This window comes from Schistosoma mansoni, chromosome 4 (genome assembly GCF_000237925.1).
Source record: "Schistosoma mansoni strain Puerto Rico chromosome 4, complete genome".
In the NCBI taxonomy this organism is placed as follows: domain Eukaryota; kingdom Metazoa; phylum Platyhelminthes; class Trematoda; order Strigeidida; family Schistosomatidae; genus Schistosoma; species Schistosoma mansoni.
The window spans coordinates 2,180,335-2,207,253 of NC_031498.1; the positions used below are offsets into that span (position 1 = coordinate 2,180,335).

A 26,919-nucleotide genomic window follows, 5' to 3' on the forward strand; every position below is an offset into this window, starting at 1 on the left:
CAGTTGCAGTCCTAAACATCAATGGGAAGATACAAACAAATAATACTAAGTGAATTGAATTGATTTTTTTTCATTATTGATTAATTGTAACTAACTATTCGTGTTACTTAGTTATATTTTAAAATTATCTAACTAGTAAATGATTGTTTGTGTTGTATGTTCTGAGTTAGTTGGTTGGTTGGTTTAATTGTGATGTGCACGAAATCATCACCGCTTACTTCAATTAGAAGTGAACTGTTTATCAAGAGAGTTCACGTAACTGTTTTTTTTCTAGAAGTATTAATAACTTTTTTGTTTTTTATACTGTAAGTCTTATCTATATATTTGTTCGTTTAATATCATTATGGAATCAGATCATCACTGGATTCAGCATTAACATTTGGCCTGTATTATTCACAGAACAAAACGTTACATCTATATTAACAAAGTTATTGAATCCAAAAATGTAGAGTTAATATTATGCAAATAAAATAAATATGTATTATATGGACGTAGCTTGTGATGTGTTAGTTATATCGATTAATATGTGACGTCTAATCCAAGGTAATGTATTATTCGATTCAATAAAAGATCTAAAAAAGTGTGATTTACAAACATAAATATACAATAATGGTATTAGTAGCCTGTTAAGATGACAACTAATCGAATGAGAACAAGGAGTTTTCTAAGTAGTAGTGTACTTTAGGAACAACAATCAACTTGTTATCTGAACAGTTTGTCAAGAAATTCAAAGTCAAACTTTAACAGTAATTTATAGCCACTACTGTAAACATTTATTAAGATTATGAAAAATTCACTTCATAACAGAAATTACTTGGAAATTAAGTCAATGTTAACCATCCCCACAACCTAACTAGCTACAGAATGTGTGCTGAAAGACCACGGTATTTGAATTCATGGTCAGACAAAAAACTTTATTTTTTAGTTTATCTTAAGAAACAATAATGAAGAGTTGGCAGTGTTTTGCTTTTTTTTCAAAAAATAGATTTTCAGATACATCAAAAAGTAAAGTCAAGTGCACTATTTTAAAAAGGATGCGGTATGGTTTGGGTATGAGTTTCCTTAAGAAGTAACCAAATGTTTTTTAATCAAATACAATTAAATTATAAACTAAATGTGTCATATAATCGACTGGTTTTACATAATTTACATCGTAGTTTGATCTTAGTTAGATAACCATTTAAAACCAGAGAGCACTGGACAGTTATTCAGTCCTAATATGAGACTTCTTAGTAATAGACATCCTCACCCTTACCGGTTATTAGATGCAGAACACTAAGACCCCTATCTAGGAATAAAATGGTTCATAAATCTACCTTGAACCAATTCACTTATCAGTTTTTTTGACCAACCAAATAACTTCAGTCCCAAATGAAACTATGAAATTTATTATTTTTGACAAATCCTCCATTATATCATACGAATTCTACTTCGTTTTTATGAAAGCACCATCTCCTTAAAAAAATAATGTATAGTACGAAAAGGCGAAAAAAGTAACTATTAAACTTTGTTGTTACTTTAGTGAATGCATTGTATTAGTGAATATTTGTCAAATACTTGTTATTTGATATTTTTATATATTATTGTAATTATAAGCTCTCTATTAGATGCCAGAGCATAATTAAGGAATGAGAAACTGATCGTAATACTCTACAGGGAAGTATTATATATGTATCAATGGAATAAATATTAACTACGTTAATTAGTGTATTTTATTCTTCTTGTATTGTAAGCGTTCATTCGACTCTTAAACTGTTGTTAAATCTTTGAATATTTTAATTACACACTAAAATTTCTTATTTGTGGCGCTGTGTGATCAGGTGATTCACGTATATAATCCTATGATTGTTTAAATAAGGCTAACAATACAAGAATAGATAATATTGGACATTTCTTAGGCTGCACTGTTCTAATTTCGATAGGCTATTGAGATAGAAGAATGCTAAGCATTAGACTATAAGGAATGAAGATTTAGGTACATCATGTCACTGGCTATGTGAAGATTGAATAGTCAGAAAGTAAAACAGTCACTTACTGAGTTCTATAATCAGCTACCCTGATTATTAATGGACCGACTAGACAGGCCCGAACAATAGTCGATTACCTAAATAAATGTACTACTCAATTCTACAAATACATATGCTTCAATCACTTTGTTATTTATCACTTCAACTGAATCACTCAGTCCATTTAACCTTAACAATTATTTTTTAAACAATTACATATTCAAATGATCAGTATAATTAAGACTTCATATTTTTATTGATGATTCAAATTTTAGTGTAAATACATGTACATGGAATTTTTTATACGAATTAATGTTTCATGAATGATATACATGGGTTATCACAAGTGAATGTGATCTACTTTATTTTCAAATAATATCGTGTCCCTTTCCTATATGCTACTTATTGTTTGACGAGTCCCAAATTAGGATGAAACGCGCGTCCAGGACTACACTGCTAGCAACCATCCACCTCTGCTTACAATCCAATCTTTACATTGAGCTGATATTGAGGAAATCTGGAGTTATGTGAATAATTTAGTGTTTTCAAATAATCTAATTCACTAATGAGCTAATTTGAAAATCCATTGTCAACAATTTGTATTCTTTTCTTACATTTTTGTCATATCATTCAATGCATTGTTAAATTATTTAACAAATTTCACAACGACCTAGTAATATGATACGATATTTCTTGATCACATCCATCGTTGTCACTGACTAATTTTTACTAACTTCTCAGTATCGCTAACTGACACCTATAAAATGTAATTTCGAAACATTAGGGAATAGAATTTTATTCAGTTTTCGATTAAATGAATAAATAAAGCATACAATTTTCCATTGAAGTCATATTCTATATTAAGCAAAGATGGATAGTGGCTAGCAGTGGAATCCAGGACGCGCGTTTCGTTCTATTTGGGACTCGTCAGCTGGATGTACCTACATCTCAGAGTTGATGTTCACTCTGGGACTCGAACCCAGTACCCTCGCTTCAAATACCATCGCGTTATCCAATAAAAGATGGGAATCGTGTTTTGCAGTACTACTATTTTGATTTTCCAGTTTTGTAAAAGTACTTAGTAAACATTTTATTGATTTTAAGTGTAGTGCTTTTCACTGTAATGAGATTTCTTATTTTACAAAAAAGCAAGCATTCATTTGGTGAAGGTCATATAGTACAGTTTGAAATTATTCTACTTACGATGATTAACGCAGTACAAATACTATGTTCTTGGTTTTTGGTCAAACATTTTTGTTTTTGAGGGCTACTGCTCATAAATCGTAAACTGAAGCAGGTAAAAATAAGCTCTGTTTTTCTAATGGAGCTAATTAGTACTTACAAACTGAGAATGTTTAGTGTAAACTTATTTTTATAAGTTCGTGTTTACCAAATCTATTCTACTTTGCTCATAGTATCGTCATATGAACACTATAATTAAGACTGAAGCTAGACTGAATCTAAACTACTAAAGTTGGATTATTTTCTGTAATATTCAGAAGAAATGACACTAAATAAATAAGTAATGAAAACGGATGGTCTGTTTGAATTTATGATAATGAATAAGTACACTGCAAATTATAATTGATTGATGACTAAATAGTGAACACTGCTATACTTGCATAAATCGTTAGTGTTCACCAAACTCTATCTCACTTTCACGTTGGTTTCTGCTTGGTTTGAATCCACTATGGAAGATTATTTTTCCCAAAACTCCAAGTGAGCCTTGTTCACAAATGATAACTATCAAAAAACATCGGTCCAAGGTTTTTCGCTAACCACTTCCACTCCCTAACACGTACACTATATGTAAATAGTCAAACAGTAATTAGATTCTCCAAATGAAACCAGTTAATTTCAAAGCGAAGTAAAAAATTATCAATATACTTTTAATTTAAACGTTTTGTCAGACTATTGATTAATAATGAGTTACTATTGAATTAATGCTACGTTTTCATATACAATATTTCTAATTATCCACTACTGTTTCTTTTATTTCCTGTTAGAAGCTACGGCTGAACATGATTTGAGTAGTCTACTTAGAGAACTTGAAGTGGTTGAAGAGAAAATGAAAGAATTGGAACAGGAGAATAATCAGTTCACTCGAGTAAGTAAAAGAATACTTTTTTGATTTTATCATTTTTAGATAGTTATTAAGTATTGAATGTTAATATGCATAATAACTACAAAATGGTCATCGCCATACAGTATTTTAAATGTCAAAATACCATCAATAATCACGATATACTATAGAAATTATTGAACATTTAATTTCACTAGGTACCTCAATATATTCTAGCTTCGAAATTAATTTCCTTAATTTATTTGTGATAAATATACAGTAAAATTAAAAGCCTTGATAGACAAATAACTAAGCCTAAATTACTGTAACACTGAAAAATGTAAAGTTGTAGTATATAAGAAAGCTTTCGACAATAGGACTTTCAAGATTGAAGGTTTACTTTGACTGACAGCTAAAGCCGTTAATTTGACCTGAGAAGAATTGTCTAGTCTTCATTTCTCATCTGTTAATTATTGTGTGGCCCGATATCTGACTCCAGGTAGATCATTTGCTGCTTTTCATCGAAATATACATGTTGCCAATCTTCATATTTAATCACGGACTTAAATCGCGTAAGTGAATAACTGAATTAAATAAGTTAAGTAAGAGAATGAATTTTGAACACGTATATTTCATACAATCGTCGATCCAGACAAACGATCGAAGAAACAAAGCGAAGAGGAGAGAGCGAAGCGAAATGATGTGCAGTGAAGATGTATGAGCCAAATCAACTTAACCAAGTGTTAATCGATATTTATGGTCACACACAAAATAAGTTACAAACATGTGATAAGATAAGAAGTGAACATGTATATGCTCACATAAAGCGGTAAAGGTTGATAAGTGAATAATTGAAAAGGTCAAAATGTAACTTAAGAAGAATGAATAAATCGGCTTATCCGGAAGCCGGAATAAACTATGTGAGCTTAACATAGCAACAGCCACGACAATTGGCCTGTGTAATAACACGTTTTAAAGCTACTTTGAAATATACTACTTTCGAGTCCCTATATGAGCATAAATACAAGGGTTCAGGTACATCCAGATGACGAGTCCAGAATTGAATGAAACACCTGTTCTGGATTCCACTATTAAATATTATTCAACTTTACAATGTATTGTGGCAACCTTTTTAAGATTAACTTATATTTGTTAGATTTTTTAACATCAACAGATGAGAACATGCAAACTTTTGAGCTGAGGTAATTTTTGAGTTTTTTTAAGTGATCAGTTATAATCGCTGTCAACAGGTATAATATACAGTTCAATAAAATGTCAATTCTTTTGCTTTATAATTAATTATAAACGGGTTTCGATGGGGAAGTATTTTGTTTAATTTAACCCAGTTTCAATTTCATTTAATAACTCAGTCACATAAAACGAAAAACAAATAGAATTGTAGAGTAAACTGAATAATTTTGTTTTACAATTATTTGTACCTTCATGCATCGTTGATAAAGATAACAGTCAAATTATAAATCGTTTTATATCAGAAATGAATTTTGTGGACAATTTTGTGGACATTATAGTAATTTTAACAGTTGAGATGATCAGTCAATTGAAACTAGACCACGATGGGAAAATTGGGAGCACTGCACGGCCGTTTCGTCCTACTGAGGAACTCTTCAGTAGTGCACATCCACGATCCTGCCTCGCGAGATTCAAACTCAGGACCTATCGGTTTCGCGCGCGAACGCTCAACTTCTAGATCATGGATGCGCACTGCTGAAGAGTCCCACAGTAGGACGAAACGGCCGTGCAGTGCTCCCAATTTTCCCATCGTGGTCTAGTTTCAATTGACTGATCATCTCGACTGTTAAAATTACTATAATGTCCACAAAATTCATTTCTGATATAAAACGATTTATAATTTGACTGTTATCTTTATCAACGATGCATGAAGGTACAAATAATCGTTGGTACAAATAATTGTAAAACAAAATTATTCAGTTTACTCTACAATTCTATTGAATTCCACCACATTGGGGCTTCAGCTGCTCGAGATGGTCTAGTGCGTTTTCCTGACATCGATGCAATTTTTGTCTACTAATATGGGTTAATTGACTTTCCTCATTTGTAATTTTTGTTTTTTTTTTTTTTCGCCGCTTCTTTTGTGTGGCCCCCGGGGGGTTCTTTCGTACCGGTCCCTGTGCTTTGCGGGGGGGCTAGGGTTTTCCCGGCTCCCGGTTTTCCAATTCCGTTTTTCTCTGCGGGGGATTTGATTCCTCGTGCCCCCCTTGGTTGTTGTCTTTTTGTCCCGGTGGGGGGGGGTGCGGTCCCATGGGGCCCTGGGGCCCCCCCCTGGGGAGTTCTTGGGGGGCCTCTGGCCCGGGCCGGTTTCGTTCCTGACGGGGGGTGTTTCTTCCGTTGGGGGGCCCTTTCCACGTTCCCTGCCCTGGGGGGGTTTCCACATTCCGGGTCCTTTTGGTGTCGCGGGCGGGACGCTTTTCGTTTTTGGTTCATGGGTGGGAATGAGAACTGCTGAAGATTGCCACACTAGGAAGAAACGGCCGTCCAGTGCTTCCAGGTTTTTCATGGTGATCTAGTTTCAATTGATTCATGATCTTGACTATTAAAATTACTATAAATCGTTTTGTTTTATTTCATTGATCCATAATTTACTTGAAGTAGTTATTATCTAGCATAACTGAAATATATCATAGTTCTTTTTTTAAATAATTTAATTGGATTGTTTGATACAGTCACCTTAGTGGTTAAAGAAACTATCCAGCACTTGTTGAATAGCCTGAAAATTCAAACTCCTCATTATTTATTTACGTTAAGACAGCTAGGTGTGGTAACACTGATCTTCATACGTATAAGTGAATCTCGAAACTGAGTACCTAAACATGTAACGTAATGAATTAATTGCGTAATCTGTTTGAAATTCTAGTTTTAAGACAATAGATTAAGAAAATAAGAACTTAATTTTATACTGTGCAATAAGCAGCTGGTAAAATATCAAACTATTTTCTCATCAACTTGTTAAGGAAGTCAATAAGAAGGAAAGTTGGCTATCACAAATTAGAATATCATTATTAGTAAAAATTACTTAACGAATAGGGAAGGAATAAAAACTATGCGGTTGATCACTTCCATAGAAGTCAGCTTTGAATTCAGTCATCTGGCGCTCTCAACGAACAGTGCGTCAATAATTCCAAGTTCTATGTACTATCTAAATGCGATTTTCATAGTTTATTATCTGAATTAGAACTAATTTTATTAGGAGAGCTCTTCAAGAATCATCAAGTTTCTTTTCATAGTTGAAATCATGAGTCAATTGGAGCTAGACCACTATGAAAAACCTGGAAGCACTGGAAGGCCGTTTCGTCCTACTATGGGACTCTTCAACAGTGTGCATCCACGACCCCACCCCGCGAGATTCGAATACAGGACCTACCAGTCTCGCACCAGAGCACTAAACCGATCATCAAGTTTATATTATGAGTTGTACTGCATAATACTTCTAAAAAGCTTTATTACATTATCAGTCACATTTTTGATAAATTGTCCTTGTTTTCTTTATATTCCAATTCTTACTTTGACCATAATTAAAAATAAATGTTGTTCATAGTACAAAGACTCATATATTTCCACAACTTGATTCTGATAAATAAGTATAGAGTCATCAATATTCATCATCTTCCTAAGTACTCCAATAAAAAATGTTACATTTACATTCTACAGGTATTTCAAGGTTAAAATTCTTTCTTTGTTTGTTACCGTGTCATCATTTCTCAAATATTTTGTACAACTCATACAGCTAAAGTAAATATTCCGACTATTTTTTGATGGTTTATTCAAGTTGATGGAATGAGTCAGAATAATTTTTTTTAAATTTTTGATTATTTTAATTATAACTGATGAGAGATATATTTGTCATTGCTCTCTTTCTCTTGAACTATGAAAACAAAACAAAATTAATCGTCTCTATTATTCCATTAGAAGAAAACACAAAGACAACAACCAAGGCAGACATGCATCATACCAATTGATTTGTCTATGATCTTTATTGAGTTTATAAAACTAATAGTCAGGTGATCATGTGCTTTAATGACAAACATAGCTCAAAGTTTTATGTCTTTATGTGAATTTCACATTAGTAAACTCTGATGTGATTTTTCTAATGTGCGGTATTCGGTTATTCATGCTAAATTTTCATCGGTCCGTCAAAATTTCTATCGATTTTTGTTTAAAATCAATTGGACTGTTGGGTAGTAGAGAAATTGCAATTTCGCTTATTATTTCCCTCTCTCTAGATGCAGTTTTGCCATCCACAGTAATTATCGTATTTAATATTATGATAATATGTAGCAATATACTTCCACATATATGTATTTTGTATGATCATGTCTGAGGTGTTCAAATGGTATAACCATGTAGGGTTCCAATTAAATCGTTTTAAAATAATGTGATCTAAACATTATTCATTAATTCATTTTGTATTGTTTGTTTGAATCTTTCCATTGATGTTTAGGATTGTAATTGATCAGTCTCTTATTGGTATATTTGAATCCTGTGTGGATTGTCTCGATATTGCCTCAAATCACAAGCATTATAAGCAGAGATGGATAGTGGCTAGTAGTTATATTCAACTGACGAGTGCCAAGTAGGAAGAAACGTGCATCCTGGATTCCACTGCTATCCACTATCCATCTATGCTTATGATTATTTATTAGTGTTATAATTATTTAAAAAATTTTCATCATAAATTGGTGTCATTTGTCAAATCACTGTTAAACAAAATTTGTTAAAAATTTAATTTGTCTCAGATTTGAACTTTGCAACTAGAACCAACAAACGTTATGTTATGATTGTAAACATAATATAAATCGATGAACCCCTTAATTTTCGATGTTTTTACAAAATATTAAACTTCATAACAATTCGGTTTCGATATTTAGTCTTAAATTAATTTCAGATGGAGAAAATGTAGAGACCACAGAGCATAATTTAAGACTACATGGTCCATTTGTACCCACCACTCCACTTAACATTGAACCTAGGGTCTATGGGAGTAACAAAAATGCGATTGCTTCAAAAAAGATGAATTTAAATTCAGTGATTCATAATCTAAATATATTAATCAATTCTTTTAAACTTTTACTTATATTGTAAAGCTTTAAGATCATTAAAATAAATTCTGCCAGTTTTGTCTTCATAAACCAAAATCTGAATAACATATACTATCCAATATGATCTGCTTTTAATTTCAGCGTTACAGTTTAGCTTCATCCTCCAATGGCAAACATTCAGCATACCCTGTTTCTGAAAAACCTACAGTAGAAACTTCAAACTCATCAGTAATAGTTAGTGATCAACCTATAATTTCTTTATCAGTTCCTGATAGAAAAGGAAATGTAAACAAAAGTAATGGTTATATTTGTGCAGAATGGGCAGCTAAATTAAATCATGATGAATATGATCATACTGATAATAGTAGATTTTTAAAGAAAGATTCCTCACCTTCACCTCCTCCACCACCGCCTGCATTTCTTGGGGCTGGTGATGCTTGTGCAAGCCCTACTAATTCTCCGCCTAGTTCTTCATATTCCCCTCACTCACAATTAATCCAACAATCAAATGGTCACTCACAAATACCGCAACAATCTCCACGACGAAATCAACCTAGAAGTGATGAATCATGGTCCGTTATGCATGCAAACAACCCAATTAATGGAATAAAACCACATCATTTAAATTCATATGATGGTAATTTAAGTGACAAGGACAGAGAAGCAATACAATTACAAAGGACAACTCAAGTTCCAGTTTATAATTCTCAGTCATATCAAAATTTTGAAACTCAGAAACAGCTTATTAATGAGCTAAGAGGATTATACCGGGTAAGGTTATTGATTTAATTGTATATTTATCTTTATACTGAAAATAAATTTTGTCTGAAAGATTATCCTTAAAGTTATTAGCATACTATTTAAGTTTATTTTAACTTTATAAAAATTAATGTAAGTACTTTATGTTGTAAAATACAATTAAAGTCATTTTAAGAAGAGATGGATGTTGACTGATAGTGAAATCCAAAACGTATGTTTTCTCCTATTTATGGCTCGTCAGCTGGTTGTACCTGCATCCAAGAGTTGATATTCACTACAATACTCGAACCCGGTACAGTCAGATCCAAATACTATCTTGTTATTCAGGTGGTTACTGAGTCCAGACAGTCACTGGCTTGTGCAACGGGGTGAATTTTATTTCACATTTATTCGTTGTTTGGATCTGCCCGCTGATGTCCAGAATACCACTGCTAGCCACTATCTATCAATGCTTAAAATCCTTGTGACTCAATGGTAATATTGAAGTAATCCCCACAGGATGTACACATAACGGAAAGAGGCTGACAAACTGCAGTCGTAAACATCCGTGAGAAGATCCAAATAGTAAATTTATATGAATTAATAAGGGCAATTTGTTTGAAAAAGATTACATTTTCTGAGAATCAATGACAAAGTCTTATTTTTCGATCGTGATCTATAATCAACCAATGACAGAAGAATTATTGTGTTGTATAACGAATCAGCCGAAGTTAGAAGTATGAGTAGTGGAATAATGCTTTAAAGTTTGAATATATTACCCTGATAACTACAAGTGTAAAGCACAACAACAGGTAAGGGGGAAGTAAAAACTGTTTACATTAAATATATATATATATATATATATCGCCTTCAACCGTCCATTTGCATCAATCGTTGTGTTCTGCAATCTGAACCAGCCTCTTGACTGGCCTCCAAGCGTTACACTAACGCAGTGCTCCAAATGCACTGAAACTATTCACTTTGTCTGACAACAGTTGCTACTTCGACGCCGCTTCCTGCTGCACACTACTTGCAAGCATCCTTGTGAGTAGCGTCCACTGCATGAGTGCTCAATTCAATCTAGTGTACGATCGTGAAGAGTTTCTTATTAGGATTAATTGGACATCAAAAGCCATTTATTTTTAGATCATGGTAGTTACTGATTTAATTTAACCTTCAGTTAATCATATATATGCTAATGACATCTAATTATTTGTAAACTTTCAAACTATGGTACTAACATAACTTCAATTTACGGACTGTTTAACCCCCGGCTACTGTCTCTGAGATCTGAAATAAAGGGTTGTCAGCGAGATATTTTAAAAACCAAACGTATTCAGCTTCAGATAATGGGAGCTTGATCATTTGATTCTTATTTTTTTTCAATTCGACGTTCAACAAATTGACTCAAATTCCATTTAAATATCAATAATTTCTAACAAAAGCTAAAATATTTTAAATAACGACTGGAACCACCTTGTCTTCGAAAAGAAGATGAATGCAATTCGCTGATGTTATTTACTAAAGCTGTACAGTCATGTTTATGATTAATTATATCACGTAATTAAACAGAAGATTATTAGGTCATTTAAAAAGTGAGCGAGAATGTTTTTATTTGTCAAAAAACTTCCATCATACAGAAAAGTGGGAATGGATTACAGAGATAGTATAATTGTCAACTCAAAGAATATTAAACAACTGTGCATAAAAATAATTTTTGAGTAGTAAGTTGTTTGAAAAGATCAACCTTAAAAAACACAAATGTAAACATCCATCACTTAACTAGGAATTATTAAGATGAAGAGATTCTACAGAAGAGAGAGAATTTTCCACTAGATAAATATGAAGCACGGAATAAATAGTAAAGTTTTGATGAAAAATAAATTGTCGAATACTGAAGATAGAAAAAAAATTAGGTCCTCAGTTAAATGAGATTGAACATGGTGCTTTAGTAGACAGACTATGGCGGAATCGATGTATCGCTAAACCCTCTGTAGTGTTAACGTTCCTGATTTGTAGTTATTATTAATCATTTACCTATACTATATGGATAACTTTGACGGAGAATTATACTGGGACTATGTGACAAATGTTTATGAGATGTTCATAACTTCTAACTCTAACTGAGTTTAACACTCTGTTTGATAACCAACGATGGTAATGCTAAAGGTGAGATTTGAGAGAGGTCACATTCTACAGTCAATATTAACCTTCTCCAAAAGAAAAAGTAAACTTATAAAATCACATTGATGTTACTCGAAGTAGAAACATATGCTCTACATATCCTCAGATCAAAAGACGATGCAAAATTCTGCAGAATAAAATATTTTTTCCAAAAATCTCGGAAATCTAGTTTACAAGATGGTCATTGAAAAGGTCTTTATTGGTGCTGTAGACAGTCACAACGTTTTATATGTATGATAGCATCCTTAAAACTGAAGAATACTTCTTTAAATTACACGTAAAATAGTTTTGTGTTATATAAATTTAATCGTCTGAGAAACCAAAATTAGAAGTTCGTAAATATATTTTTGAAAAAAATATTTTCATAGCTGAAAGCGTGAGTAAATTGAAGCTAGACTACCATGGAAAACCTGGAAGCACTGGACGGCCGTTTCGTCCTATTATGGGACTCCTCAGCAGTGCGTATCCACGATCCCGTACTCGCGAGATTCGAACCCAGGACCTACCATGGTGGTCTAGGTTCAATTGACTCACGCTTTCAACTATGAACATACTAAATCTCCACAAAACCCCTTCTGATAAAAAATATTTTATTTTCTACCTAAAATTAAATCCACCTCAGACAATGGATAGAACATTGTGCAAGATCATGGATCAATTGAAGTTGGACATCAACACTGTTGCATGCCAACACAGTGGTCTAGAGGTTGAGCGTCTGAGCGTAAGTTCGAAGGTTCTGGGTTTGAGTCTCACGAGCAGGATCTCGAATGTGTATTGCTAAGAAGACACATAGTGGGACGAAACGACTGTCCAGTACTTCCAGGTTTTCTATGGCGGTCTAGCTTAGATCGTCTAGTGAAATCAACAGTGAAAATAATACAATCTTCACAAATCCCAATACTGAAAATTATATTTATTTAATTTTAGCTATAAATGGTTTTTATTTTGTTATTAAATCTTTCATTGTAAAATTTTTTATGCCAATTATTTGAATGATTAATGAATTGAAACCAAATACAAAGTTACCTGTATGAATGACTTGATGTTGACCAACATTTATTCGATTTCATCAAGAATTGTTCATTTCTGCATTTATCATGTCTGTCATGAGATAGAGATAAACCATTGTAAAGAGATTTATATATATATATATATATATATATATATATATATATATATATATATATATATATTAGGAAAATACCAGTATAAATCTTTAGGGAGAAAAAAACAGAAACAACATTTGAGTAATAAATGGAAGGAAGGAATTATTCTTTCATTTTGTTTAATAACCATGTGTAATTTGATTTACTAAGAGATAGGGTTTCAGCCTAATAAAAAGTAATGGATATAGATAGAAACATTACATTTTACTCAGTCTTTCTATATAAAAGTCTGTTATAGTTATTTACTGAATTAACTAATCAATTGTAGAATCAAATATAAATGTAGCCTACAGTGGATAGTGATCTTAGTTCAAAAAATTAAATCATTGTGTAAACCTCATTCAACATAATCTAATTCAGTCTGAGTTATGTATTTTGATATGTTAAGAAATATTGACTTGAAAATCATAGCATAAACGTCACATATACCCAGTTCCTGAATTTAATAAAGAAAACAATGTACTAACTAATCAATCAACAATATATTCATCAGTATGGGGTTATGGTGATTGTTGATTTCCATGGAAATCATAAAACAACTGAAGTTAGACAACCACTGATAACCACGAAACACCAGATAGTTGTTTTGTCCTAATACGAGACTTCTCATCAGTGAGCACCCACGACCCCGCTAATGGAAACCAAACCTAGGTGGGACTTCTGGTTTTGTACAGAAATGTCTAACTTTTGGACCACTTAGGTAAGAACCAATGGTGTACAAAAAAACAATGTCATGTTTACTGACTAAGAATTTTATAAATAAACAGTTGAAGGCTTTGGTGAAATAAACTCTTGATCTCATTTAAACTCTCAGAACCATACAGACTTGATTATCTTATATATTATATTATCAAAAATATCAAGTTACACGATTTATGGATGATAATAATAGTAATAGTTCTTATTAGCCTAAATTCTAATAGAACAAACTCTGGAAATAAAAACCATAAAACAGAATAATTGATTCATAAATCATCAAAGAATTTTTTTCCAGTTACCATGGCAAATCATGATAAGTTACACCATATATGACTACTTGAAAAAACCAAAAGAGTTTTCGAAAACTTTCTATAAAGAAAATGTAGATAACGTCAAGAGTATTCGTCTGTTTCTGCTTGAAAAAAATTTTCCTATTATACTGATCAATAACCTTGTCTTAAAACATCGATGATAGTACTTCACAAGTGATATTTGACATTTAAAATCTTACTATAAATAAATTTATTTAATATCAGTTAATTTAATTTAAAGCTTTCAAAAAAGTTGAAATCTTTAGTCTACCTTGTCAGAACGAAGATTTTGTTTGTTTAAGAATGGAATGTGTTACTGATATGTTTATAACATATCTATTCTTTTATTTAGAACTCAAGTACAAAAACTCAACCAAAATATTCATTACAACCCAATATAGAAAAACAAATATACTATCCAAATCCTTCACCTAGTTCATCTCCTACACCAAATTACCAAGCAAATTCAAATTCTTACATCCCTGCATCATCATCTGATCAACATGAAATCATCAAAACCAATATTAATAACAATAATAATAACTCGTATGTTCGTTCTAAGTGTTCCGATGTTTACCGCTCATATGGATCTTTAACAACTAATCAAGGTACAAATAACTCAGACCCAGGAATAATGAAAGAACGTGACTGTGAAGAAAATATTACAGTCAATGAAACTGGTTGTTGGACACCAGATCAGGTTTTTACACGACGTGATTGCCTTAAAGCTAATTCATTGGCTGCAAGGGGTGGTAGCGATGGTCTATCAAATTCAATGAGTCCTGAAAGCTCATTATCAGATAAATCAGTAAGTTTTTATATCTTTTGATATGATCAATATACGGAACAATTTTATTCGCCATAATTTTAGGGTGTTGTATGAGGTAGATTAGTAAATAAAATACCATGCTTTCAAGCAGTACGTTCAAGATTCAGACCTGGCATAAGTTATTATAATGTTTCCAGCTAGGTAGTATGATTAACTTCGACACAAAATTTGTCACTCAAATCTGACTATGCAAACATGTACTCAGTAAAGGAGTTGAGATTTTAACCAATTTAAGAAAATTTGGAAAAAAGTTGTTAGGGAAGTTTCGAAAAACTTGATAAGATTCCTTTTTCAATATACCATTAACAACCTTTTTAAAGTGTTCAGACCTTCTTTGTTCATAATGATATCGGAAAAATCAATTCAACAAGTTTGTTTTATCAAGTGTATCAATTGTCTGTTCTTCAGTATTTAATGACCAAAAGTAAATCTTTAATTTAGTAACGGTGGATTTTGTGATTTCTTTACTCTGAACCATGATATAACTTATTGTTGTTTATTGTTGTGATCACAGGGTTCAGAAGCAAATGAACTAAACCGGCTTCATATGTCAGACAGTTCAGAGAGTAATCAAGCTAACAAAGTGAGTTCAAATTATATATATGTGTGTGCTGTAATAAATACATTTTCTAATATGTGGTCTTTCATAGTTTAATTCATATTTTTGACCCGTTTTTCAGAGATATGAACTTTATGGTGCACAACTAACTTTGATCAGTAATTTTAATTTAATCCTAATCTAAATATTCCCAGTTTCATCAGTAAACCTGAAATGAAGTTTGTAACTTTAGGCGGTTAAGGTAGTCAATTAGAAACCCTGCTTGATCTAGGTTTCATGCTACTTGATTTTTTGTCAGCAGGTTGTACCTGTACTCTTGATGAAACTCCTTCTACCTGTAAGATTCTGGCCCATGTCACCAAGCTTCGCATTCCAATACGGTACCAATAACCCATTTAGGGTGTGACTGACGCCTTATAGCATTAAGCTATTTACACTGAGTGATCATTGGGTAGTGGCCAGTGTACTGTTTGACCGATCCTTTACTTCCCATCACATTTTATTCCATCAAGATTTTAGTTAGGTCTTAATGTCGAATACCAAACAGCACGATATGAGACCTACAGTTTCTTGCTGTTTACCTCCAACCACCTTACATCAAAACATAATAAACATATTATTGAGTAGTGACTAGATTACTACATGATTGATAGAATTCGATCAGCACTAAAAGACTAGATAAAAATGACGTTTGGTACCATTCATTACTTTTCGATACATTTCATTAGTATCTGTATCCGTTTTCAATACGCCTTATAACCACTAAAACTTCAAGTGCAAGAATTTATTGAAAGCATATGTGTATCACCACAGTATGTTAACGACTAAATAACAGCCTTTTCTCTCTCTCTCTCTCTCTATGTATATATATATATATGGAGAGAGAGGGAGGGAGAGAGAGACTGCATAACAAGTTAACAAAAAATATTCTTATCACGATCATTCCAAAATATTGCTTCAAGCATGCTGTTAGGGAAATGCTCTAAACCTTTAAGCATTTTGTCAACAAACAGATATTCTCGAAATAAATGCTTGATATAAGGATTGATAAATATGGAAATACTTAAAAATTCATACATTAAATACATTTGTATAAAACATATGGATTGTGAAAGATTAATTACTTTTTCTCTTTCAAATGTTTAAATAATAGTCTGTAGGTTATTTTATGGATAAACTTTCTCCGGAAATCTCTAAAATTTATATTTGACTTTTTGTATCTTTCATCAAACATTTTTATTTTGTCAGACATTTTATCTATCATTAATCACATAAGAAGAATATAGAAATCCTAAGTATGTAATTCTCGATGGTTAAGGATATGGTTTATGGCTTTTGTTTATAAGTTAAGGCAGTTTATTACAGTTATTTAAGGCTTTTTAAATGAATAGACCAATATAAATGAAGTTAAACTTGACACAAATATATTTTATCCAAATTAATCAAGTTTTCCATAAACTTACAATTTAGAAAATAAAATCGGATGACCAGTGATGGAAGTCTGTCACGTTAAGTTAAAGGCTTCTCTAATCATATGAGAACAATGTAAACACTAAACATCAGTTTGATTTTTTTTGAGAATGACTTTGCCAACAAGCTACGTAAACTGTTTTACTATAAAGAGTTGAAAATTTTCGACCACCTTCTATACCTTGAAACTTAGTAATTCATCAAAACATTTAATTCGTAAACCGAGATTTTAATTCTGAAGCGGGGAGAGTTTTTCACTAACTCAGCGTTCTTGTTAACGCTGAATTTTCACTTGGTCAAAACTACTGTTTGAAGTCAAAATGAGAAAAGTTAACAGCGTACTACTGGACAATTTATTAACTGACTTAATAACTAGAATGAATTTTTTTTAGTCAGTGTTTGGTGACGCGGTTTTTTGATATTTTATTACTTCGCTCAACATTTTTAAGGTTAGATTTTTAACCGGAATCTTTTTATAACTCAAAAGAGAAAGGACTACTAAAGGACTAGGGATTTCTCAAAAATTTTCTTAGGGATATTAGGCAGTTGTTGATTGTTTAATCTTGATTTATAATAACTAATCATCTTTGAATGAATTTATCTGGAGTGACACAACAATTTAGATCTTCATTGAGCACGACGATAGCTCATTTTAAGTACAATATATAAAAACAGAAAAATGCTTTCCCTTTTTCGCTATATAGAAATCTCAAGTCTACCTACACCTTTTGTTGTGTTCTCAAACAGCTTCCAATAGCCATATAAATACCATGAATTTTAACTTTATTTTTTAGAAAGCGGCAAAAGATCAAATGTCCATTTAGCTTCATTATTAATAAATTTTAAGTTATGGAACCAATAAATGAGCTTGAATGCTAATACTTAACGGTCAACTATGAGAACATAAAACACTATTGAAACTATAAATATCCAATTTCTTTTTTCTTCTACTACATCCTACTATATTACTTTAGTAAGACAATGAGTAAAAATTGACAAGCTTTTACTACTCAGTTGTATTTCAATAATCAGTATTTTATTAAGTTATTCAGATAGGTCAGGTTGAGTGTGTATACATTCCTCACTTAAGAGAAGTTTGCTGTAATAAAAGTATGACATTATGCAAGGAAGGAAACAGTGTTGTACAAATTCACGATCACTGGAATCGGTACACAGAGCAAACCACAGAATACAGAGTCTGACTACTTCTCTTAAGATTTTTTGTAAAAATAAGGACAGTTAATATTATGAAGCAGTTAAAATTGGACAGTTGGTTTGTTCTATATATGCATGGAAATCAATAACCAAACATAGATTTTAACCCTAAATCTTCACACCTCTTAATTAATACGATATAACTGAGTCAGTGAAAAGAATCTTACTGATTTACACTTTAAAATTTGACCAATTTTTCATATATCTCAATCTTCATATTTAATAGAACATTTAATGCCTCCCTGACAAATTTAGGCTACGCACTCAGAAAACCACATTCGTCTTGTTTATTGTTCATTCATTACATATACCTTAACAAGTTAATATGTATGACCAGATTATTTAAAATGTATTACTCATTAATATTCCACATAGTTGTAATAAACTTCGTCTAACAGAATAGGTTCTTAACTGTATGATAGAGTATAGTAACCAAGTACAAATTAAAATATTATAAACTGTCAGTAATGCACTGTGTAAAGATTGCGGGAGCTATCCGCTACCTCAAATATTATAAAGTGGGATAAGGTTTAAACTTACTACTAGTCAGTAGAGAATTTTGTAAAACATAATTCACTTGTGCGCAGAGATGGATGTCGACTAGTAGGGAAATGAAGGACATGAGTTTCGTCCAAATTGGAATTCGTCAGCTGCATGTACCCAGTTCATAATTCACTTGTTTTGTTTAATTGTTTTTAATATTTGAGACATCTATAGGTGTCACTTTTTAGGAGAATTTTAGTTTCTTTCACATTTTTGATTGCAAATTTCAAGAATCAATCTGTTATCACTTTCCAATAGTTATGGAATATCTTAATTATCGTATGGAGTGGGGATTTAATTAATAGACTGGTTTGAACATTCAGTAATTAAGTAGTATATTAACCTATACACAACTAATTGAACTTAAAGATGAATAAATCAACATGTAGTTGGTAAATAAATTACATTTCTTCTCTTTCATTGAATTACTGCCATCGTTAAAACACATTATCTGATGAACACTAGTTCATAGAATAATATTGATTCTACAAAAATATGTACCACCAATTAAAACTAAGAGTAATTATCAAAAGTTAATTCACATTGAAAACTGATTATTTGTCATAATTGATATAATATCCAGTCAGAAACATTGTCCATTTTGTATACTCTCATCATCAAAGATTTCTACAGCTTTCAATAAATTCTTTATTTGATTATACATATATATTTGATAATAACTTTTCAAGTGTTATTATCAATGATAATGTATACAGATTAACTACAAATATTGTTTAAAGCAATTAGCCCCTTTGATAAATTTCGATAGCTTAATAAAATGACAAAGATTATCAGAATTATGTGATTGAAGCCTTGACCATGCAAAAATTCAGACCCCCTTTACATATTCAAAGACAGTTGGTTCTCACCTTAAACCTACTCTGGTAATATTAGCTTATTATCCAGAGTGAATAGATTTCAAATTGTTTTCACATTATTATTATTATCCTTGTCTCCTCTTACCCCTGTTTCCAGTCTAGTTGACCTCTTATTTTTATATATAAATGTTCTTAACAAGTATATGTGTGATCAGATTGTTCGAAATGTATTGCTCTAATATATCACATAGTTCTGATAATCTTCGTCTTTTTGATACAAATATTGTGTTTGGACTTTAAATTCTTCATAAATATTAGTTTAGTTACCAAATGAAATTTAAAAAAATCCGAATCTTCAATTCTTTAGTGAATATAGAAATCTCCACAAAACCCCTTCTGATTATAATCATATGCTCACTAGTGACTGACTACAAGATACATGTCCTGGAGTTCTAGTGGGAAGCACTGACCAGTGGAGGTCAACCACATCTGTTGTGAGATAAAAACTCACTGAAGACAATTGGTGAACGGTTCTTCAAACTTCGTGGATTTGTTGAAGATAGACATTAACACCAATGGATGCCACTCAGCTCAGTGGTCTATTGGTTAAGTGCTTTGGCGCGAGACTGGAAGGTCCTGGGTTCGAATCTCGCGATGCGAGGTCGTGGATGCGCACTGTTGAGGAGTCCCACAATAGGACGAGACGGCCGTCCAGTGCTTCCAGGTTTTCCATGGTGGTCTAGCTTCAATTGACCCATGATTTCAACTATGAAAATATTTTAATATAACTAAGCCAATTTTCAAACCGAACCATCCTCATAGTCATCGGGTACAAAAAAAAACAAAAATAAGTTTTCAAACATTAAACTTTCTTTTTTATTTCATTAGAGCAAAAAAGTTATTTTTCATTTTGTAAATAAATAATGTGAAAAAAATCTTTTACATTTTACATCGTCCCATAAGTATTCAATATAAATAGAATATTGTTACAATTAGAAAGAGATACTGCAACAATGAAATATTATTTATGTCTTGTTAAACCTGATTTTAAACCCAGATAAAACATTAACATTGGTAAGTGGAATTGATAGTGTAGTGTGGTCTGCTTATATCCGTATAAATAGTATATAGTGATGGTCAGACATAGAATGTATTTTGGCAGAAGACCCATAAGGAAAGAACTGAAATGAAGCGCAATTGGTATGAAAATGCATGAACAATAAAATTAGAGAAGATGAACTAATATTTACAGAAGGAACAGTGAGGAATGAGACAATTGCTTATTATTTTCCAAATTAACTGTTCATTGTGTGGTTATCAGAATTTAGTGAGATAGTCTGTAATTGATGCTTAAATACATTCGATTGTCCCCAACTGGTGTTTTTGTTCACTACAATAGATAGACAATGATGATTATTAGTTCCAATGATAATAATTTTTTTCAAGTCTACAATAAAAAATTTTACGATCAAATTGATCAACTGTATGTTATACTTCTTTTTTATAACACATTCAATTCACTAAATATTGATAAGTGAATATAAATAGAGAAGAGAAAAGTATATTGCGCACACACACACACAATGCTAATATATAACCTTTACTTGGATACTGTTTACATTAATATTTCTAGGTCAGTCACCGTTGTTTTTTTAGAAAAAGAATAGACAAGTAAAGTAAATACTTTCAGAAAGACACTATAAAAATACAAAAGAAATATTTATTTAGGCAAAATATTATTTAGACAATACGCACAGTATGCACATATGCCAATTAGAGACTGACCAGTTGCAGTCCTAACACATCGATGGGAAGATTCAAACAAACAACACTAAGTGAATTTAATATTTATTTGTTTAGAATTTATAGACAAACAATTATCATTGGTTTATAAGAAAAAATAATGTGAAAATTACAAATGTGTTAAAGCAATGTCAAAAAAACAAGTTCAACATGTGGGATATTTTATAGAAATTATGATAAGTATTAGTGATAACTGATACTTTTACCGTTAAAAAAAGCTGCTTGATTTATTCCGAAAACATTTGTGATGAAAAATGTTTTTGTTTCTTTAAATGAAAACATAAAAATAAGGTTAGGTAAATCATAGTACCTTGCGTGTCCTTCCTCAAGAAAATAAATTATACATGTTCTCAGCTATGCAAATGAACTTGTTAGAAGCACACACTCTGAACTTCTGATCGATTTCGCGAAGCCATAAATTGTTCAGTTTGAAGATAGTTTACATTATTGGCTAACTATAAACAGAATAAGCTGTTTTCTACTTCCCCCCGGTTTTTCAACATTATCTGTGCACAGCAAGATTACTTATCTTTCAACAACTTTTTATCAAAACTTATGGATCAATAAACAGTCTTTATTTTAATGGAGAGAACAAAACTCCATTAAAATCACCCACTTGAGCTAAAAATCTTCTCCATCATCTCAAAACAGTCTATAATTTTTTAATATTATAACTCGTTTATCAACAGGGTTGAACTTTTCTGGTTATAACTTCTTGCTAGAACTCGGGGAATTAATTCTTGAAATGTAAACTATGAAATTCTAGTGAGAAGCCGTGACCAATGGAAGTTAACCTTATCTGGAGTAAAGCAAATATAACCAGTGTAAATAGATGATGGTGTTATAATAAAGCTGATGCAGTGGTCTAAATGTTAAAAGTACATTGTAATAATTGTAACTTTTGTGTTCAATTCCTAGAGGGGTCCTTGATGTTTATTGATGAGAACTCCGACAGCAAAATGAAATATCTGTCCAGTGATTCTTAGTTTCCACTGGTTGTATAATCATAGTCAGTTTGTGATGTAAAACTTTGAAATCAATATACAAATGTCTATACGTATGTAAACATTTGTACAAGTCTATATAGCTAAATCTATGTATTGAAAATCGAATGGTAAGTAGTGGATGGGAAAGAGAGTATAGAGAATGACGTACTGGTAAATTGTTAGCATAACAATTAAACTGACTCGTTTCATGTGAATGTATACCATGTCATATACACAGTCATCCACTTAAAAATGTAAACGTACACACACATCAATTTCCTTCAGCACATATACAAAAATCAAAAACAAAAAACTTAAATTTCTACATCGAAAATTTAAAATAATCCATTTCACTTCAATCTATTCTAGCAAAAGGCAAAATATTTTATCTGAATAATATTTTTCATTTGTTTTGTCTCCCTCTAATTCTTCCCTGATGAATATTTTTTCAAGTATAAATGCATGAATACAATTGTAATCTGATATGAATGTTTATTATTCTTTTTTCTTTTCGACAACAACAAACTAATGTAACTAGTACTTTTAAAAGTTGTTTCCTTCAAAAATTATTTTTTCTTCATTGTTATCTTGATATACTACAGACTGATTAATTTCTACTTTAGAATAATAATTTTTGTTTTTTTAAAAAACAATTTCTCTGAGTAACCTATGGATTATTTTCTCGGTCAATGAGTATAACTTTAGACTGAATAGAAACGAGTTATTGATGATATAAATTTTGACATCAAACAATTTATCAACAATACGATAAATATGAACTCAGAGAAAGTTGGTATTTATGATTATGACTGAAATTTGTACCACTCTGATAAGTCTTACTGATTGAACGCTATACTCGGATCCTAAGCCAGTCTTGTAACCCCCAAGCTAGAACTACACAGCGACTTAAATAAGAGAGAAAAGGCGCAAAATATTCGAGAAGCATTTTACTCCAAAAGGTTAATTTGTGTACAAAAATATAGGGTTTTTATAGTATTTTAGAAGTCCTTGGGTTTACCAGAAAATTCTGGGATGCTACTAAACATAGTAGCAATGTAGTAATCAGTCAGTCAGAACCTCTACATGTGACTTTTCATTTTCGCGATATTTTTAGCAAAACTTCTAATCAAACGCTGATTGGATAAAACATTTCTTAGTGTTTCTTGAGCTTGTCATGTCTATTGCGAGAAATTTTCAGGATCATCCTAACACATTCAAAGTCATTTTTCAAACATTTATATTGTATTCATAAAGTTTTGACTAGCTCGTTGAAAATGTAATTGATTTATTTTATCTTGGGTTATTACTATGACAACTATTTCTTTAATTTTTAGTGAATATGATGTTAGTTATTAGAATTTTACTGCTACCATTCATCTAAACTACTCTGATAATGTTACATTATATCACTTCACAATCAAATGATTGAACATTATTCATATCAATGAATACTTCAGTATAAAACTAATCCTTCCTCTGGTAAATAAATTTAGTTCAAAAATCAAAATTGATTAAACTTGAAAATTAATGAACTTCGTTAGACAACTTTAATTTATAATTAAATACATTAAATGGTATCACTTAAAATGAATACCCGTTACTATTGATACTATCCGTACTTATATTATTTCAAATCTTTAATTGGAAAATTATTTCAAATTTTTTCACTTTTCAACTTCATTAATTTTTTAAAACTATATTATCCAAGTTTAATCCAATACTACTATTGTAGTAAACAAAAACACTAGTTGGGAACAATCGAATGTATTTAGACACAAATTACAGACTATCTCACTAAATTCTGATTACCATACAGTAAACAATTAATTTGCAAAATAACAAGCAATTGTCTCATTCCTCACTGTTCCTTCTGTAAATATTAGTTCATCTTCTCTAATTTTATTGTTCATGCATTTTCATACCGACTGCGCTTCATTTCAGTTCTTTCCTTATGGGTCTTCTGCCAAAATACATTCTATGTCTGATCATCGCCATATACTACCTTTATAGATATAAGTAGAACACACCACACTATTACTATCGTAATTTCAACAACTGTCAAATTCACATTGATTTACAGATGTGAAAGGTAGACATTATAAAGTCTCCTTTAAACCGGTAATGACTGAGTAACTTAATTTAGTTTATTAAGGATTTAACCAGTTAGCTTAATGTAAAATTCATAGATCTTATGAACGATATCTTAAGTTAATTATTAATTTATCTATTTCTCCGCAGTTAGAAATTAAATTATCAACTGTTTTTTGAGTTTTATTTTAGTTGCTTTCCTATTATAAAGTATAGTATGACCGCATTTAAATTATTACACATTCACATTTAGAAATGATTGTTTGTTTCTTGTTTAATTATAGTGTTAAATCAATTGTTTATATGAGTAGAATGAGCATTTTTAATCTTCATCTATAGAGTTGTGGGACAATCACTATCGGCTTCTTCGTTGATTCAAGTGAAATTTTAATTGAGATCATGAACCGATCAATGTTAGACTATTATTGAAAACCTGGAAGCACTGGATGGCCATTTCGTCCTATTATGAGACTCCTCAGAAGTGAGTAGCCACGGTCTCACACCCTGGACTCGAACCCAGGGCCTTCGGTCTGGCGTGGCCTAACATCGATTGGTTTATGATGTCAATTAAGGCTCAACAATTTCCACAACTCTACACTGATAATTTTAGTGAAGTTTCATGAGTCTCACTGGAATATTCGAATATCAGTCTTTTGTTGAATAAAACACTAACTATTGATCAATGTAAGCTAATAATAATTGGGATATTGATTAAAAACTAAGATAGCTTAAGGTAGAAACTAATGCAGTTTTTTTTTAAATCTTACCGGTTCTACGCATGAATTAACTTTGATAGTCAGTTGCTAATTTCAACTTCTTTTGAGTGACCTACAAAACCCTAATTGTTTGTTTAAAATGTTTATTGGTCATGTTCAGTCTTGTTAGAAAAAATCTCTCACTTACCAGTTGTTTAGTTGGTATACTAGGTATCAACAATTCGGTTTAAGTAAATAATTATTGTCCCGTTGTATTCATCAGATCGTGTCATAAAATAGTAAACTGTATAACCATGAAAATACTCATATATCTGTGGTGTACGCTACTTATGTCGACAGATATTAGTAGCATATTGTACCAATCGGAAGAAGAATGCATGTCAGCAGAATACTGAGAAGATTCAATTGAAGAACGCAAAAATTGATTGTAATAATAACAGAATTGGAACGATCATGAAGGATGTAAAAGAAAACTAATGAAACATGTGAAAGTTATGTATTTAGTGTATGGCTTTCATATTTTACGAAAGCACTCTGTAATTGTGCAATCAACAGTAAATTTGTCTTTTCTATCTGATTTTGCTTTCACTACATATCCTCTGTAAACAAACTAATGAACGATTATCCTAATTGTTTGGTGTTTTACTCATAAAATATATGATTATCTTTACCAAAGGTGAGTCAATTAAGTGGACCAGGCAAAATATCAATGATTATTACCTTATCTCAATTATTTATACCCCGATTTTAATCTTACTTTCAAGTAGACTCCCCATTATTTGTTCACCTCCCTAATTTTCATCGATTAAATTTTTTTCAAAAATTTTTTAGTTAGTAGTACGTGTATTTCGTCCGGATAGAACAACTAAAGCAATATTAATTGAACATCAAATGACCGCTGGCGAAGTGGCTACTATGATGATTGAAAAGAATTTCTTACAACCTTCAGTACATTTAGCTTTGGTCGAAAAAGTTCCGGCTTTAAAAATAGGTAAAACAAAAAAAATCAATCGAATTTTCATCAAACATTTTTCTCATTATGACACTTGATTCTGATTTCTATTTCGTAATGTACAATAACGTTATACTCTTCATTTATTTCACTTTCTGCTTAGTTTGTTTAAGTTAACATATTTACAGTCTGTTATCGTTCGCATAGTTTTCAAAATAAAGACTTATCTAACAGTTGGAAGATTGTCAATATATTCGAACATGTCTCGAATTTCCTTGATACATCAACATGCGTTTGTACACTTACATCATCCATGTCCAGCTTGAGAAAAATATCATCTATACCGATGGATAATAGTCATGTAATGTCATGAATCGACTGAAGTTATAAAGGTAGAACTCAACGATTTGAATATCAGTACTTTCCACAAGGACTAAAAGGCCTAAATTCGATTTCAAAAGACATCTTGAACGATCATTACAAGTGGATGAAACAGCCGTTCAATTCACTCCGATTTCCGATAGTCAGTAGTATGAAACTATGAAATTCAGTAGTGTATATAACTCTCTAAAATAAAACGCATATTACTGAGCCATACAAAGCATTTACTTAAAGACACACATCTATTCTCAGTCATTCTTTATACCATTAACATCACAAATCAATCTAAGTTTAACAACTACTGAAAACCTAGAATCA

At 31.4% G+C, this 26,919-nt stretch overlaps 1 protein-coding gene across 1 annotated transcript in view; it reads left to right on the forward strand.

The window, feature by feature from the left end:
* Smp_150170 (hypothetical protein) overlaps positions 1-26,919 on the forward strand; it is a gene marked incomplete at both ends in the record, with an annotated part of 72,685 nt that overhangs the window by 44,241 nt on the left and 1,525 nt on the right. Inside the window, 6 exons of the mRNA XM_018796524.1 lie at positions 4,013-4,113; positions 9,285-9,715; positions 9,791-9,914; positions 14,594-15,049; positions 15,585-15,657; positions 26,104-26,259. Coding sequence (XP_018651657.1) covers positions 4,013-4,113; positions 9,285-9,715; positions 9,791-9,914; positions 14,594-15,049; positions 15,585-15,657; positions 26,104-26,259 — 1,341 coding nt within the window. The remainder of the gene's footprint in view (positions 1-4,012; positions 4,114-9,284; positions 9,716-9,790; positions 9,915-14,593; positions 15,050-15,584; positions 15,658-26,103; positions 26,260-26,919) is intronic.